We start from the raw sequence: 18,069 nt of genomic DNA, 5'->3' as shown, positions 1-18,069 counted from the left end.
TACAGCTGAAAGAATTTTCATTTGCAGTCTCCTCTACAGATTACCCTAAGAATTAAATATACCTTCAGTCAACAGTACAGAATAACCTGCTTCAGAATGACAGGTTTCAGAGGAGCAGCCGTGCTAGTCTGTATCCGCAAAAAGAACAGGAGGACTTGTGGCACCTTAGAGACTAACCAATTTATTTGAGCATAAGCTTTCGTGAGCTACAGCTCACTTCATCGGATGCATGCAGTGGAAAATACAGTGGGGAGATTTATATACACAGAGAACATGAAACAATGGGTGTTACCATACACACTGTAAGGTGAGCTATTACCAGCGGGGGAAAGGGGGGGGCAAAAAAACCTCATATGTTCTTGTCAACTGCTGGAAATAGCCCACCTTGATTATCACTACAAAAGGTGTCCCACCCCCCGCTGGTAATAGCTCACCTTACCTGATCACTCTCGTTACAGTGTGTATGGTAACACCCATTGCTTCATGTTCTCTGTGTATATAAATCACCCCACTGTATTTTCCACTGAATGCATCCGATGAAGTGAGCTGTGGCTCACAAAAGCTTATGCTCAAATAAATTGGTTAGTCTCTAAGGTGCCACAAGTCCTCCTTTTCTTTCTGCTTCAGAATGCAGCTGCATCTGAGTTGTCACCTGCATAATGGATTTGCAGCATAACTGTTGGAAATTGAATGGTGATTAATGCTGCCAAACAGAAGAATATGTTGCAATAATATTGTTGAATGCAAAGATAATAATCTGTCTTTGTTTACATCAGCAATTAATGTAGTTCAAGAAACCTTGCATATATAAGATTTATCTCTACTGAATGAGATTACAATCATACATCGTTCTTCATACAGTAATTGATGCATTTCATTAGAATGTAATTGAAAACAAGATTTATATCAATGCCATGCAAAAAGTAACGTTGATAAATATTTTTATTATTCACCATGATTTCTGCTCTGAGCCTGTACAGTACTTACTGTGTCTGTGTTGGGTTGAGTACTGTACATCATATGAACTGGAAGTCACAATATCATGATTAGGGATAAGAAACTGCTAGCATTTCTTCCCTTATACAGACCCTCTGTCGGCTTTAAAACCACCCTCTCCAGTCCCAGTGTCACTTACTCTTCCCCATCTCTGTCCCCATTTAAGCTTGGGATCTTTTCTCTCTCCTCCCTTCTCTCTCCCCATCCCAAATATGTGTTACATTTTTAGTTTGTTTCATTTTTACGAATCACCAATGCAAATACACTGCTGGACAGCCAGAGGGGGAAGCCAATGAAGTGGCACAGGCCCTGAGCTCCTGGGAAGTGGTGAGGGTTTGGATTGAACTAGCTACTTTTCCCATACTGGCGAGAAGTGTGGGGTGTAAAACCCTGCACCTAGCCTCACTTTTGCTGCAAGAATTAGGTGGAAACTCCATAAGGAAGAGTCTGTGAAGTCTTCCTCACAGTCAGTCATAGTTTGTCCCCAAGAAGGACCTCTTAACCCCCATTCCTTAGCAGGGATGCTTTTACCTGTTCTGTGCCATTATCCAGCAGAGCTAAAACAATGTAATTAACAAAATATATAGATGTGGCCTTCTACAAGATGAAATTAACCAGAGGTTTCTTGGCAATTCAACAAAAACAAACTAACTTCTATTCTAATCAATGGAAAAAATCTTATTGTGTTTTCTTTTAGGGGAAAATATAGGTCCTTTGGAAGACAGCTCATAAGTAATGGTATCACAGATACAACTCATTATGAATGGGTGATCCTGTTGGTTTTAGTGAAACAAAGGAATCAAAACAGAAACTCTCATCCTAAAATACTGGTTCATTGCTGGCAAACTGATGTGGCTCTTCATTTATTTGCTAGTATAATTTACCAATTGTATGAGACATAAGCAAGTCCAATATTAACAGTGACTAATTTTATGCCCAACATGAAGTCTTGTAGCTGATCTGAAGGATACTGTAAAAAAGTAATTAGAACCATTGGAAATAATGGCCCGCAGCTTCAGTAATGCACGGGCTAGTTTCAATCTGCAGGTTTCTCAATTAAATTAAATTAACTCATGTTGCTACAGCACTGTATCATATGCCAATGACCTATTAAAAGTAAATTAATCCTTCTTCCATATAGAGAGCTGGGATTGTTCCCTGTGCAGGGAAGTCTCATGTGGGGAACAAGAAACTTCATTCCCACCCATGGAGTGTCTGCTGGTTCATTTCTTTTGGGGAGAGGGCTCAAAGAATGAGTCGGGGCTTGCCCCTTAACCACATGTATTCCCTAAAATTCATTCAAGTCTCATGCTAGGTCCTCCCAACACTCCCTGGATCCCCTATTCACAGTGACAGCCCTGTTTTTGCAGGAGCCGAGCTCTCCTGGGCTCTCCCCAGAAGCTCCCTCATCTCAGCACTAATGGGGAGTCTGTGACTCAGGGTGGTCGGCAGCACCTTTCCCTTGCACTGTCAGCGAATCACAAGTACTGCATTTATCCAACACCTGCCCACATGCCAGTACATTTTCCCCATGCAGGAGTTATAGCAAGCATTCTTTTCGGGAACAGCGTCCATTGCATCAAAACCACTGCTGGTCTGTGGCAGGGCAGCCCCCAGCTGCTGCAGACGCAGCCTTAGCATCAGCAACAAATCCTCCTTGCTCACCAAATTCAGAAGAACAGGAGGACTTGTGGCACCTTAGAGACTAACCAATTTATTTGAGCATAAGCTTTCGTGAGCTACAGCTCACTTCATCGGATGATGAATCCGATGAAGTGGGTTGTAGCTCGTGAAAGCTTATGCTCAAATAAATTGGTTAGTCTCTAAGGTGCCACAAATCCTCCTTTTCTTTTTGTGGATATAGACTAACACGGCTGCTACTCTGAAACCTGTCAAATTCAGAAGGTGGCTCATAATAGTAAGAAAAGCAGCACTTCATTCGGCAGGGGATGAGGGGGATATGGGAAGAAAATAATATGCAGGCTGCTGACGTGATTAATGGCGCTGCTTATGACGAAGGAAATGAAAAGTAGAAATCTGGGTAAACAATGACCGCTCCAGGAGAATGCATTTCATTGGAACTACAGAATAAACGGATATGTCAACCTCCCATCAGTTACTACTGGAGTTTTAAAGCAAGCCCAGGGATAGCGTTTCAAGTTTTGCTCTCTCATTGATTCATGGTTGTACAGAGTTTCCAGCGCCAACGTAAGAAGTCTTTGCCGGGAGATACACAACGGCCACCACTTGTTCATTTTTAATGCAGAGACATCCTAGAGATAAATTTGAATGAAGGGGTTTCAGTAGCCCAGTTAGCACTACCCATTAAGCATGAGTGAGACAGAGAAGGATGAAGTTCACCGATGTACATGCTGACATGCATTTCTATGCAGGCAGAGTATGTTCAGTTTCTGCATAACAAGACCTTGACAGTACTTCTGATTCGGGTAACGGCTGTTTGCAGAAAGATTGGTGTGTCCCCACGCCCATCTTCTATCCATAGCACTTACCTGGGCCCCCTTACTGTAGTATCTGAGCACATCTCACGTCCTGCTATATTTATCCTCACAACATCCCTGAGCAGCTGGAAGTGCTGTTATCCCAGGTGAGGAACTGAGACTAAGGGCCAGAATGTTTAAAGTATTTAGGCACCTAAAGATGCAGAAGGTGCTTTGTGGGATTTTCAAAGGCTCCATAGGCACCTACCTCCCATTGAAAGCCATTGAGGAGAGGGCTTGCAGAACAGAAAGGGGGTTGCTCCAGAAGCCCATATGCTTTAGGGCGGTGTTTTTCAAACTTTTTATATTGGCAACCGCTTTTACACAGCAAACCTCTGACTGTGACCCCCACTTATAAATTAAAAATGGGGGATTAAATTTAATGGGGGCTGAGGGATGTCAGCCCCACAGAGCTGACAGTTCGTGACCCCCTTGTAACCACCTTGCCACCGCCCAGTTTGAGAACCCCTGCTTTAGGGCAAAAGCAGCTCCAGTGAAGTAGTGTCTGGGGAAAGCAGTCGTCTCTCAGGGCCTGCTTCTGATCTTGCTTTTACATCAGGATAAGGGCATTAACTTCAGTGCAGTCACTCTCACTGGTGTAAGTAGGATCAGAATCAGGCCCTCGAGAGCCCTCAGCACAAAAGCAAAAAAAAAAAAAAAGGACGTAACGGCCAGTCACTAGGATGGAAAATGGAAGAGCAAACAATGAAGAGCTCTTGTGCAGGGGCAGGCAACCTATGGCCTGCGTGCCAGACGTGGCCCATGAGCTGATTTTCAGTGACACTCCCACTGCCCGGGTCCTGGCCACCGGTTCGGGGGGCTCTGCATTTTAATTTAATTTTAAATGAAGCTTCTAAAACATTTTAAAAACCTTATTTACTTTACATACAACAATAGTTTAGTTATATATTATAGACTTATAGAAAGAGACCTTCTAAAAACGTTCAAATGTATGACTGGCACGCAAAACCTTACATTAGAGTGAATAAATGAAGATTCAGCACACCCCTTCTGAAAGGTTGCCGACCCCTGATCTAGTGTCTCACTGAGTCACCCTTCTACCGCTGTAAGTGAAGGCTTATTCCAACCTGCCAGGCTGTGAGTCCTATGGAAAGCTTCACAGAGCTGCCATGGAAAACAAATGTTGATTCTGAATGATCTGCTCATCGCTAAATCATTTCCTATCATTATTAGCCTCCAAATTGGTTCTGCTCTGGGAGACGGAATAAGGTTTTAACTCAGAGGAAAGCAGTGTGTGTCTTAAACGATTGCTTCAAATGAAAGTATTCTGTAAACATTACTCAGACCCCCTCTTGTGCATAAATCCCCAACTGCACTGCTTGGCTTTGCATAGATTTTCAGCTGTTGGTTTAAAGACAGGTGTCTGAGGGATTCATTCAGGAGATCGAAAATAAATCATACAATAGACCTCCTGCAATCCTGAGTGCCAAAAATTAGTAGGGTGATTCTTTTCTCACTTCCACCAGCATAAAGTCTTCTGAGGGCAGGGTGAGCAGAGAGCAAGTGTGAAAAATTGGAACGCATTTTTGGGGGGGTGGGGGTGGGAGCGTAGCTGCATATATAAAACAAAGCCCTTCATATCAGGATGGTCCCAATAATATCAAATGGGTGCGAGAGGAGAATTGGACCCAGATTATAAATACAAATGTGTATTCGTTAAGCACAGTCTTAGTTTCACTGAAAGAGCCACGGTTTGTAATTACATCACTCACATTCTTTTACATAGATTTAAGGGTCTCATATCTTTGGCTTAAGTATGATTTTAAAAAAAAAGTTAAATGGATGTGTCTCAGTTCACTGTGGCTCACGAAAGCTCATGCTCAAATAAATTGGTTAGTCTCTAAGGTGCCACAAGTACTCCTTTTCCTTTTCTTTCAGTTCACAGAGTAGCTGGAATAAGATGGTCGCAGTCTCTACTAATTAAGAGGCCATAGGGTCTGCCTACACTGCAATGAAATACCTCCGGCTGACCCACGTCAGCTGACGCGGGCTCGCAGGGCTGTTTAATTGCACTGTAGACATTCAGGCTCAGGCTGGAGTCTGGGCTCTGGGACTCTCCCTCATCCCAGGGTCCCAGAGCCCGGGCACCAGCCTGAGTCTAAACATCTACGGTGCAATTAAACAGCCCGAGAACCCCAGCACTGCAAGCCTGAGTCAGCTGGCCTGGGCCAGCTGCGGGTGTTTAATTGCAGCATAGACAGACCCATAGTAACTGCCTTAGGGCATCATAGCAGGGAGCACGAGAGTAGAAAGAACATGAGGAAAAGCAGACCAGACAGTTGGGAAGAAGGAGCAGCTGGTTTTCTGCAGACCTTCCCACGGCAGCATCTCCTTGTTAACAGCAGTGCTTGTCGGGGGGCTCCACCAGGCTTTGGGGTGAAGCAGAGCCAGGGGACAGCCATTTTGGGTTGCGTTCTCCCTACCACTGCAGCAGCGTTAATGTCTGTGCCTTCACTCCCTCTTGGGAAGGCAGGTGAAACTAACAGCAGTAAGACTGCTTAGCCTGTGGCTTCACTGACAAAAGAGGGGTCTTTTTACTGTAGGTAACTAACACATGGTGGCTTTCACAGAGTAAACACGGTTCAGACAAAGCTCTTTAGTTTTACTGGGAGAAACCAGGCAAGGTCAACCACAGGCTTAGGGTGGGCAGGGATAGGGCCGACCTCGCGTAGCTCTCTGACAGTGAACACTAGGATTTGTTAATCTGTAAAAAATAAATCTTTGCATCAATGGAGACAGAGCCTTAGTGAGCCATGCAGCCAGGTGAAAACTGGTGAGGAGCAGGAGAGGGGCCCCCCCACCACGCAAGACTGAAGTGTACGCCCTGTACCCACTGTGCAAGGCAGCTGACTCCCCTTGGAGATTCGTATGCTTCTGAACCTGCAGGAGCTTTCATCAATTGAGCCGTTAAGACGCTAGGCCCACCAATACCTGTGGGGCTTTGACAAGTAGGGACAAGCAGCCCTTAATCTCTTCCTGGCTCTGAACAGCTGAACTTTCCCCAAGGGTTTTCATTCCAAGGCCCTCCTGAGTTCGAATCCTTGTTCACAGCCTTGGCACATCGTTTAGACCTTTCTACTGCAGTATTCCCATTACTTAAATAAGCATAACACTTCCCTGCCTCTCAGAGATGTCATGAGGACTGGCTTGTTCATGTTGATATGGTGATTTGAGGATGCAAAGTGTTGTGTATCAGAATTATAACGTTTTGCAGGTTGTGGTATTGATTATTTAACAAATGTTTGAACTTGTGAGAATAGCGAGCAAACTGATCAGCCTGCGAAACTGAGTTTCCGGTGCCTTGCACCCTTGTACCCTTGTTCCTTCATCTACATCTGGGCAAAGTAGGTGTGAAATGCTACCAGATTAGAATGGTAAAGTTTTATACCCACTTTGTACATGGAGTCTTGCCACTAACCTCAGTGGGTTTTGGATCAGGCTCTCAATGAGTACCTAAGGTGCAAGGCACTGGGGAATCGAGCGGGGTGAGAAGAAATGCTCAGATTTAACATCAAAGTGCAGCTGGTGAGATAATCCCATCTTGACTGCATTACAGACTGGAGTCACCCACACGCTCTTTGGTGATGGAGGCTCCAAAGGGAATTGAAATTAACGCAGAGGCCGGCAACATGGAAGCCACATGCAGGACGGAGCTGAGGCTGGAATCAAAAGATGGAGAGGTAGGAAATGGAAAACAAACCCTAAATTAAACCAGAACCAACCTTCACCTGCAGATTTATAACTGCCTCATCCATTTAGCAACCCCCTTTCACACAGTGGTTTAAAAACAATGGTGAAGCTGGCCCAGATAGGATAGCAGTGGCTGAACACATTGTGTGCAAACTAGAGTCCCTCCATGGAGAATGCTCAGCTGATTCATTATTTTTAAAGTGCTTGGATAATAGCATCTGTTGTACAAGGAGATTTATGCAGCTGTAAAATTGCACTATGCTCCTAAATTCTCTGTTTGGTTGTCAGTTTAAAATGAGATTTACTTGGCTAACATAATTCAATCTTAGATCATGAATTTTGCAGTGAGAAGAGCTTAATTCACCTGTATAGGTCTGCAAAAGCTTTTGTAACCGGCTGTTTTGATTTCTGAGGGAATAGTGTCAGGAAAAGTTAGACAGCTACATCAGTCAACTGCCAGAAGGCAAAAAGAGGGTTAAAAAAATGGGAAAAACCTAGCGTTGGGTGAAATTTTTCAGATTAGTAGTTTATTCCCCCCCACCCCCACCCCCAATGCACTTTTCGGTAAATTGAAATTGCAAATTCAGGTTGAACTCGGCGACTAGTTTTGACCCCAAAAAAGAGAAAGTATTTTTTGACAAAGCTGAAACATTTTGTTTCAGCATTTTCTAAACGAAACATTTCAACTTCTCGTGTTGAAATGATGTTTCATTTTAAAGGTAGCTAGATTTATTTTAAAACAATGTGTAAGTACAGCGGCCCCTGCTTCCCCCCGGACCCATTTGCATGAAAAATTCTATTGCTAGCATCTCCGTTTTGCAATGACAGTTATTAATTTAGCAATTAAAGATTTCAACTCATCACTAATTCTCTCTCTGTCTCTCTCTCCCCACACTCCACTTCAGATTACGCTGAATTCTGCAAATATCAAACTGCCTGGATTGCCTCTAGCATCCCACTCCTCTACCGGATCCAGGCAAAAAATCTACGAGCTGTGTGTGTGTTCCAACGGGAGGTTATTCCTGTCTCAGGCAGGAGCTAGCTCCACCTGCCAGATAAACACAAGCATCTGTTCTTGAGAGACGGTTCCCAGCAGGCAGCACAAAGGCCCTGTTCTGGTCTCACAGATAGCCGCTCCCAACTATTTTTGCTAGAACCCAGAAAGCCTATCAAAGACTTTTTTGTGTGTGTGTGCGCGCGTGTGAATATATATATATATATATATATAAATATATATATCCTCTGTGTAAAACGATGTTTCAGTACAATGAATCCCAGGGTGACCCTATTACATTCTGTTAAATTGGACTCACTACTCCCTGAACCCTTCTGTATTAATATAACCTAATGGTCCTCCCTTATAACTCACCGTCTCCTCATAGCAGTGGAAACAATGTCTGATTAAGTACATGGACTGACGTACTCCTAGCATCATGCAAAAGGAGAACAACTCTGATAATTTTTGCACCATTAAAATCAGTGGCAACAGAATGGCCAGCAAGGCAGAGCAAATGGCCTCGAGAACTCCAAGACGCCGGTCACTGAATGACACTCTATTTTTAATCTAAAGTAGAGCAACCTAATTGGGAGACTCTACACTGCCATCCAGGAAAACTGGGTTTGATTCCCAGTGCTGGTCTCCCACCACTTAGCCTTTGGAAGCAGGGAATATAGGCCCCAATCCTGTTCTCACTGAAGTAAATGGCAAAACTCCCATTGACTTAAGTGGTACTGGATCAGGCCCAGAGAAAGTAGAGAATGGCATGCATCATTCAGCTGTGACAGACTCAGCCAGTGAAGGGGCGACGTTTGATGGGCTCTGAAGGGAGGCCCTTTCAGTCCTCCTTGGCAGATAGAGGTATAAATGATCAGGGAAATTGACATTTATGTGGGGGGGTCCCTGTCTCTGGGAGAAAAATGAAATTAAGGCTAATTCTGTTTTCCTAGGGTTTACAATAGTGATCCCTGTTTGTGTAACTGACATTTTATTACGTTACTTTGCATCAACAGGAAAACTAACTGTGCGAATGTCACATCCCCTGTAAACAAAAAAATTCTTTAATTTAAAAAAAAGATAAAAATTGTTGCAATTACAAAAATACCAGGTCTGCATAGCCATCAGGTGTTCTGGTTCACCCTAGAGCATTCAATCCTACACTCTAGGAGTCTGGGGTAATTCTGCTTTTAAAATAAACCACCTCCCTCCTTCTCTCTCTCTCACACACACCCACGCCTTGCAAAGCTGAGAACATGTAAGATTTGGCGGGAACCTGTCTGAGAGACAGTGAAACTCACACAAAAGAGAAGCATTATCCAAATTCTCTGCAGGGATTTTTTTTTTTAAATAAAACAGGGAGGGCAGTCTGAGGTCACTCACTTTTTGTGGAGATTGCAAATATCAGAGATGCTGATTAGGAAACAGGACTTTTAAAAAACGTTTTATAAAGATTATGACCAAATTAGGTCACAGAAAAGTAAGGCTTTGGGCTCTGGGTCATCCTGAACTTGAACCCAAATAACTCAGTATTTGAATCTGTTTTTTCATGAGTGGGGTTTTTTCCCCTCCATGAGGCATTTATGGGGAAGGAAAAATGTGAGATCTGATCTTGTCACACTGTTTCCATTATCCAAAAATGGGAATACCATGAGCAGTGTGAAGATCTCATAGTTACTGGGTTTCAACTCCATCAGTGGCTCTCCCAGGCATTTAAGAAGCCTTTGAAAAACATACAGGGTAAATTTTTCAAAAGTCCCTAAATCCTGTTAACTTTCAATGAGACTTGGGTTGCTAAGTCATTGCTTTTGAAAACGTTACCCCTATACAAATACTCAAACCTGTCCATACCTCTGGTGATACTGAAAGTACATTGATCTCCGCCAAACAATTTTCAAGATTAGATATCACAAAAACAAAATGTTTAGAGACAGGTTGGCCAATTTCTACATGAGTCACTTGAATTCGGGGGCGGGGGAGGGGGAAGGCTCGAGAGTGCCAGGTTTCTGGATTTTTTTAAATGTGCATATAGGGCATAATCCAAAGCTGGTTGAAGTCAATAGAAAGACTTCCATTGACTTGCATGGAATTTGGATCAGACTGTTAGAAAAAAACCTATCCCCCTTTGGTCCTTCTGGTTGTTTTGCTCGCTAACAAAGCACACTTGAGGACACCCATAAAATGTTACACTTGACAGCGGTTAAAAATGATTAGTTCTACAATTTTCTTAGTGATACGGTTAGGTTAATTATCAAGTTCAAACTATTTGTTAATGAATGCAAAGGGTCACCCAGGATAACAATTGTATTGGGACATAGGACTATACCATCTCTGTTCAAAGAGGGGAAATTGTGCCTATGCCTTAAGTCAATGCACTCAGCAAGGAGAAGCACATCATATTTATCTTGTTATTAAAACGACTTTATTTTGTGGGGGGACAGTTGGAAGGGAGGGTGGCGGCTGTCAACAGATGTCATGGGAGCCAATGGTGCAACATGAAGCAGATTTAAGTGAAATCCGTAAAGGCTGTGAGGGCCGCTGGCGTGAGTATAGCCTCTTTACCACATTAAGTATAACAAAAGACAATGTATGTTACCTCCAGACCATAGCTGAAGTCCCACACTCATAGCTCCAAGTGGAATACATTTACTGTAACACTTTTTCTCATTTCGTTTTGTATTGGACAGTAATTCATATCATATGCAAGGGCCGATTCATAAAAAAATTTGTCCAGGGTACACAAGGTTATAACGAAGTTTGAGCTGCAGAAAGAGTGTATTGTCCAAAGGTCTGGTTTTATTTCACTTTTCTCCCCCAATGATTGATTCCAGTGCTAGTGAAAGGTGCTAGGCAGAGCACCAGAACTGTCCCGGGAAGGGCTGGGGTAGTGTGTAGTTTCCTGTACTGTACTGCCAATATTCCTCAACCTGGCCTAGCAGGCTCCACCGCTGGTGTTGGAGGGTAGCTCAGTCTTTACCTTCATTCAGTCTTTGCCCTCCCTGCTTAACGGTTTACTGCCATGTGCAGGGATAGTTCTAGTGAGGTAGATGCTTATCTATGGGAAACTGAACTGAGATCATCATGCTCATTTCCCAAAGGCGATGAGAGAGCCTTGAGGCCATTTTGTCGTTTACCAGTCTGAGCTGGATTTGAACTGGTGACCTAAGTACCTGTCCCTATCACCATGACAGCTTGTTGTTAGTGCAGGTCCCCTTTGTCAGGTAAAAAGAGTACCTTAGTTTTGCATAGATTAGGAAAGCCCAGCTTTTTATGCATACGAAGATAAGAGTGCATTTCTAGCTTTTAAAATGTTAAATTACATGCTGTTAAAGAAAAAAATCAGTTTGCTCTAACAGGTGAAATTCACCCCTGTGCAGACTTACGCACCTCTTAACTTCCACTTAAATCCTCACATTAGCGCTTATGTGGTATCCTAGACCTTGTGTTGTCCCCCTGCACAGTAGCCAGTTTCACCCAGTTAGAGACAAGGTCTTCACTAAACAGTGTGTGTAAGTTCCTGCAGCTTCTGAAGAGCAATCGCTTTGCTTGGCAAAGATTGAAGTAGGGTTAACAGTCTTAAGTGTGACATACTGAACTAAAGCATCCCTGCCCAATGAGGATAGTATGTCTGTGATATAAAGCACCTTCGTGCAAGGTACAGTACATGGGGGGGGGTCATTTTTAGCATAGGTATGTTGCCAAGCAGCTCCTGTATTAATGGGAGTCACATGATTAAAAGAACCCTTGTGCAGTGACTTAAATTTTACCATTTCAGTCTGATGGGAAGACAGGTCACACAAAACCATCTATTTCATTTCTTCCCTCTATTCATCTCCTAGAAAAGGATCCCCTTCCCACTCCCCTGTGGGATTATTGTTTGCTTGAGAACAGTGAAAATCTTTGCTTAAAAAGGGAAGGAATGTTACACAACACAAAACTCTGAGGGTGCCCATTGGTTGTTGTTAGGAGACAACAGTACACTGTGGCCGGTGGTACTTTAGTAAATGGAGATCTAGTCAGTGCCGCAGTTGTTGACCATACAACAGTGTGTGCCATGTGGTAGGTTTAGTTTGCATATTTCTTTGAATAATTATTTTCACTGTATAAGATTGTTTCTGCCCATAGCCCTCTCATATCCTAATAGGTCTCTACTCAAGACTTGCTTAGTTTCAATTTCATACACACAAACTATCCACAGAAGTTAAAAGAAAATTGCCAGCCAACAAACTGATATATTTCTTTATGAATCGGACCCACAATTTGGTTCAGTTGTCATCATTTGCCCATGAGGGGCTGGTATTTATCTCAAATAAGGGTTCCTTTTATCTCTCGCGACTTAGGACAGGCTGGGAGGGATAGGGAGCTAGCTTCTATTGAAGTCACTGGGATATATACCATTGACTTCAGTGCCTGCAGGATCCAGCCCAGGGTCTTTCTGGGTTCAGATTTAGGCCACTGAAGTCAGTGGGAACACTTCCATCTATGTCAGTTGTTGCAGGATCGAGGCCGGACTCAGAATTGTACACAATTCTGCACTGAAGCTATGTGCATTCAAAATACTTGCTAATTAAGGGACTGCGTTATTGTCAATATACCTTAGGCAACCATGAATACGAAAGCTAAAGATAAATGCTTTTATATATTGTAACTCTTGACTTTACTAGAGCTTCAGTAACATGCTACATTTGCTTTAAATGCCACCGTTACTAAGCTTGTAGAGAAAATGACTATTAGCGCTTGTCTTTACACAATACCTTACCCATATTTACTGTATGAACTCCCTGCCATAACAGATATGTCAGGGCGGTCTTTAAAAGCAAAAAGACTTTGACATTAGCAAAAACAGAGTTCCTAAAACTGATTATATATCTGCATCCACTCTCCAAATTTCATTTTTTTTAAAGTATGTATTATCCAGCAGTCAGCATAATTACTACACTGAGCGTTCAAATGAGACTTTAGCAGTAAAGAAACTCATGCAAAGGGAAAGCCAGGGACTACTAAGCTGTATATTAGAACTCCCCTTTTTAGAAAGGTTAAAGTAGCGCAAGTGTGGTCTACATTTGTTTCCTTCAATCACGTGTTTTCAATCAGATTTTTTTTCCCAATACAAACATGATACAAAAAATAAAAATTATGAACTTAAATGACCACCTGCAACATGTGGCATAGCCAAATGAGATCTAAACCCTGCTAACCCTCCATTCAGTCTTTGAGACTGCTCCATTGTTAAAGAGGGAGCTTCCTGTGGCACTTGGGAAGATGTCCGGTTTGTTCGAGCCCCGTAGCCATGCTAGAGCTGAATGAACAGGTCTGTAATTGTTGCACTCCTTGAATGCGCTGGGCTCTTAAGTGGAATTGGCTTTTGTTTGAATTGGGGGGTTGGGGGTGGTTTTTTTTTTAATATTTGTTGTTATGGCTTTAAGTTTCCTATTATGAAGGGGAGTGAGTGACAGACCAAAGACTGGTAGAAGGGCAGCCCCACACCCACTTATTAACTTAATAGTGCTTATTGGAACTGGGCAGGAAACGCAGAGTTCATTGCATAGCTTCTGGGCACTAGACTAGAACAACAAGGAAAACTGAAATTCAGTTAATAGGGGAAAGAAAGTAAGTGTAATATTCTGTGCTGTGTACAAAAGGCAAAGAGTGGTCTAAAAACTGAAAGAAGAAAAAATGCAGTATCGAAGCAGGTTGTTACTATCGTAACATTTCTGTCGGGGAGGGATAAATAAGCTAAATGTTGTTAGCTGCTCATGTGCGTTCTTGCCTTGATGTGTGTGGAACTCCCACAGTGCTAGTGAGACTTACCTGTGTAGATCAAGGAGAGCCCTATTGCCCTAAGCTTGTGCTTCAGTGATGGCCGTTTCAAGTGTTTGGCTTGCTGCCAAAAGGCCATCGGAAAGTTGGACCTACGAACACCTAATTGCACCTGCAGTGTAGAAGAGTAACTATGCCGTGACTGCTCAATCTTTAACACCCGTACAGTTAAGCAGAATTACTATTGGACTACTTTTTGGTAATTTTGTTGGCTTTCTTTTAAGTTTGAAATTTTATTATTCAGAAAACAAATGGGGAAAAAAGCTGGTAATAGATTTGTGACGCATTTTCAATCAGTGGGTTGGAAATTTTCAGATCTGGAAATTTCAAAATATTTTAAATTTTGCAAAACAGAACATTTTTAAGTCTTAATTTCCCTCCCTACTTTCCCCCCTGCCCATCTCTAAACAATTACCACTGAATATTTAAGCAGGCAAAAAGCGCTATTGATGTGTGATTCAAACTCAGTCCTTCCTTCTCCTCTGCACTCTATGCTTCTGTAGAAACCCATCTACATAGGACTCATTGTTTTCACAGCTGACCTAACAGAGCTTATGGTTGAGACATGAGGAGGGTTAGAAATTGGCCTGACACTGGTACCATAGATGGCCTACCAAGACAGCGATGAAGTGAGCAGGGGGAAAGCGTGTTAATAGATATCTCCTTAGTGATATTGATAAAGTGATTCTCTTTTGTCTGTTTACACTATTACCTTTCAATTAACAACAAATTTGGGATGGATCTGATTGTGATTATATTCAATCCTTGTTTGGACAGTGCCACTTATCCCATTTAAAGGCTGTTGTCTGACCCATTCTTGTCAGAACATTGGGGAGTTTGTTTAACGAGGAGAACAAATTTCCATCCACTTTAAACACAATGGTTTGGGATTGGGTTAGAAAAATAGAAGGACTATCTGGTATTTAAACAAACATTGTCATATTTGAAAAGCATGTGGTGATATATATACAGCCCTGAAGCTTTCTAAAGCTAATAATTTCCTAATATGCAAATTGCATTCTATTAGTCTTTTCCAAAAAGAAAAAAAGCCATGTTTTTGTTCTGGGTTTTTTTTTGCAGGAAAGGTGGATATTTAAAGTTCCAGCACTATATATCCACAGAGAAGGGGGGAAAATCCTCAGTCATAATTCCACTGAGATTTCCCAAGCACCTCACTTTAAACTAGAAGTGCGAGACTCTGAAAAATTAATTTTGCTACAGGTGTAATTCCTGTGTGAAAGTCAGCATCATTGTCACTTTCAGGAAATGTCACATCTTATTGTTGCCACTCAGAGTCATCCAATACCTACGATTTTCTGTCACAAGCCTTCTAGTACGTTAATAGCATCATGCTACCTATTCAGAGGAGTCTGGGATTTCCTCTGAAGCATCTCATCCCTTTTCGAAAGGGCATCGGAAGGAGAGATTTGTGCAAAAAAAAATATTAAATTTGCATTGTGCCCTGCTCCCAAATACTTAGGATAGAGACATGCTGCCTTAGAAAAAAGAAAAGGAGTACTTGTGGCACCTTAGAGACTAACCAATTTATTTGAGCATGAGCTTTCGTGAGCTACAGCTCACTTCATCAGATGTATACCGTGGAAACTGCAGCAGACTTTATATACACACAGAGAATATGAAACAATACCTCCTCCCACCCCACTGTCCTGCTGGTAATAGCTTATCTAAAGTGATCAACAGGTGGGCCATTTCCAGCACAAATCCAGGTTTTCTCACCCTCCACCCCCCCACACAAATTCACTCTCCTGCTACCAGCAGGAAAGTGAATTTGTGTGGGGGGGTGGAGGGTGAGAAAACCTGGATTTGTGCTGGAAATGGCCCACCTGTTGATCACTTTAGATAAGCTATTACCAGCAGGACAGTGGGGTGGGAGGAGGTATTGTTTCATATTCTCTGTGTGTATATAAAGTCTGCTGCAGTTTCCACGGTATACATCTGATGAAGTGAGCTGTAGCTCACGAAAGCTCATGCTCAAATAAATTGGTTAGTCTCTAAGGTGCCACAAGTACTCCTTTTCTTTTTGCGAATACAGACTAACACGGCTGTTCCTCTGAAACCTGCCTTAGAAAACAGGTCCTTTATCAGAGAGATTTTTAAAAAGGCACTTTGGGACCTTTCATCAGGTTCTCCTGGAACAGAAATGGTGAAACTTTCCAATACATTAGCCATCATAGTAATAAGCCCACCGCAAATTATGTCTCACGTGCATCTTTGCTTGTAACAAGAATTTAAAATTCCATTGTGCTCTTGCATTTCCCTCCCCGCACCCCAAAAGGCTTAACCACTGATAAGAAAGTAATCATTTTGAAGCCTGCTGCTGCTTGCTAAATGCATTATCACTTTCTAAAGCAATGTGATTTCTGTGTTCCTTTAAAAGATCTCTCATAATGGAACCCTTGAAGTAGGCTTGAATTGGAGAGTAAGGAAACCAATTATTTATGGGTGGTCCCATTTTTATGTATGATTGGATTACAGGAACTGAAAAATCAAATGTTGCCCTTCTGGTGCCACCCGCACCTTGTTAGCTACCAATATTTTTCTCTCCTAAACTTTTTAACTAGATTTCTTATACAATAGTGCCTACAGAGTAGGGAAATTAGCATCTTATTTTGAAAGAGAGTGGACACACCTGCTAATCATCCTTATCTAGAACTGAAGAGGACCAAGATATGGACACTATTATTATAATAATTTGACTTTGGGGCAGTATTAATGACGTTGGTAATGGGGATTAGACTAGATGACCCTTGCGGTCCCTTCTAACCCTGTAATTCTATATTACAGATTCTATGTATACACAGCCTAAGTGGTATAAATAGCAACAAGAAATACTATACCCTAGTCTTGCTAGCCATCTTGCATCCCTCAAGCATCTGTATTAATGCCAGAAGGCCCAACAGGGCCCATTCTTAAAACTAACTCTGCTTTCTGCTCTAATTAAACATCTATTTGGACAAACAGAAAAGTACAGAAAGCTCAGAAATAAGGAAATATGAAATGTTTCAAATACTCACCTAAGAACATGAACCCTGTGAAGTTTGGGGATTTTTTACTTGACTCATCATGAGCTAGCTGGACGAGCAGTCTGAGATGGAAATAAGAGTGAGGGTGATATCAGGTGACTAGATTGTAGCTTGGTAGCGGTTTACTAAGTCCTGCCCCTTGCAGAGGGTCAGATTCTCAGCTGGAGCTAATGCCACCTTCCACCATTACTTCAGAGCTGTGCTGATTTACACCAGCTGAGGATCTGGCCCAGAAAGCCGGTCACCTTTGAGGACGTTGAAAAGGAGATTTTTGCCACCTGCTCTAAACTACAGCCTGCTAATCGACGTGTGAAAATGAAAAAAGAAAATCAGATTAAACCAAAGTGGCCGAATGGCAGCCTCTATTCCTTCTCCATCAGTGAGTCCCCACTAGCAGGTTGGGCCAATTAAGGAACAATGGCAAGCTGTCCTCGCAACTGCTGCCTCAACCCCATACCTGAAAATCAAGACATGTTCATTCTGCTTTCCACCTTACCACCAGCAATTGGAGTTTAGCTGGCAATTGGGTAAATAATGTATGAGGCAGGGAAGGATACAGCTTGATCTTCGGCATCTATTTTGGCTCTGCAGTGCTGACTATAGTAAGAACTCGATTTAGGGCCAGATCTGCAGCATTTACTGTGAAGAGCTCTTACTCACGTGAGCAGTTGCACTGATTTTGGGCGTTGTCCAGTGAACTATCGATTCCATTCACGTCTCTGGGGCTACTCAAGAGATCATACGCTACTCAACGCTATAAAGGAGGATTAATTCATTTACTAACAACGGAATGAATCTATGACTCAGAAGGCATAAAAAGAGCAGCCACCGGTCTCCAACGATCAGATCCAGATGTGGATCCATATCTGGAGTCTGTAGAAGTTTGAGGTGCAGGAGGCTTGGATCCAATGTTCTAGTTCAGTTGCGTATTTTTATTTGTAGTCGTTTTTTCTGACCTTGCCCACCCTTTATTTTAATACCTTGCCTCGTCCAAATTCTAGTGTTT

At 42.4% G+C, this 18,069-nt stretch overlaps 1 protein-coding gene across 5 annotated transcripts in view; it reads left to right on the top strand.

Moving 5' to 3' along the window:
• SGCD (sarcoglycan delta) overlaps positions 1 to 10,861 on the top strand; it is a 526,242-nt gene extending 515,381 nt beyond the window's left edge. For all 5 annotated transcript variants that reach the window (XM_075131239.1, XM_075131240.1, XM_048860561.2 and 2 more), the window contains 2 exons: positions 7,072 to 7,195; positions 8,111 to 10,861. In XM_075131239.1, the coding sequence (XP_074987340.1) occupies positions 7,072 to 7,195; positions 8,111 to 8,284 (298 nt within the window). In that variant the 3' untranslated portion in view covers positions 8,285 to 10,861. The remainder of the gene's footprint in view (positions 1 to 7,071; positions 7,196 to 8,110) is intronic.
• Positions 10,862 to 18,069: the final 7,208 nt, after the last annotated feature.

The sequence above is a fragment of the Caretta caretta genome, chromosome 8 (genome assembly GCF_965140235.1).
Source record: "Caretta caretta isolate rCarCar2 chromosome 8, rCarCar1.hap1, whole genome shotgun sequence".
Classification (NCBI taxonomy): domain Eukaryota; kingdom Metazoa; phylum Chordata; order Testudines; family Cheloniidae; genus Caretta; species Caretta caretta.
This window is presented reverse-complemented; position numbering and strand designations above follow the sequence as displayed.